Raw genomic sequence first — 386 nt, 5'->3', positions numbered from 1 at the left:
GTCACTGACCGTCTTTTGTGCAGGTATTACGAGACGGGAAGCATCAAGCCCGGCGTGATCGGAGGCTCCAAACCCAAAGTGGCCCCCCCCAAAGTAGTGGATAAAATCGCCGAGTACAAGAGACAAAACCCGACAATGTTCGCCTGGGAGATCCGGGACAGGCTATTGGCCGAGGGCATCTGCGACAACGACACGGTCCCCAGCGTCTCCTCCATAAACAGGTAAGAGGAACCCCGGAGCTCGCGGTCCAGTCGCATCTTTACGGCCCTATAAAACCCCTTCCAACAGCGAGGACGGCCTAATCATTCCTCGGTCAGGGTAGATCCAGCCTTCTCCAGTCCCCTGCCAGCAGCGGAATCCGTGGGCATAGCCCGCCAGTCCACGGC

The 386-nt window shown here is 58.5% G+C and overlaps 1 protein-coding gene across 13 annotated transcripts in view; it reads left to right on the top strand.

The window, feature by feature from the left end:
• Positions 1-386, top strand: part of PAX2 (paired box 2) — a 103,845-nt gene that overhangs the window by 17,381 nt on the left and 86,078 nt on the right. For all 13 annotated transcript variants that reach the window (XM_017725941.1, XM_017725945.1, XM_017725948.1 and 10 more), the window contains one exon: positions 24-221. In XM_017725941.1, the coding sequence (XP_017581430.1) occupies positions 24-221 (198 nt within the window). The remainder of the gene's footprint in view (positions 1-23; positions 222-386) is intronic.

The sequence above is a fragment of the Corvus brachyrhynchos genome, unplaced genomic scaffold (genome assembly GCF_000691975.1).
Source record: "Corvus brachyrhynchos isolate BGI_N302 unplaced genomic scaffold, ASM69197v1 scaffold61, whole genome shotgun sequence".
Lineage (NCBI taxonomy): Eukaryota > Metazoa > Chordata > Aves > Passeriformes > Corvidae > Corvus > Corvus brachyrhynchos.
The sequence above is the reverse complement of the archived record's forward strand: the minus strand, read 5'-3'. Positions and strand labels throughout refer to the sequence as shown.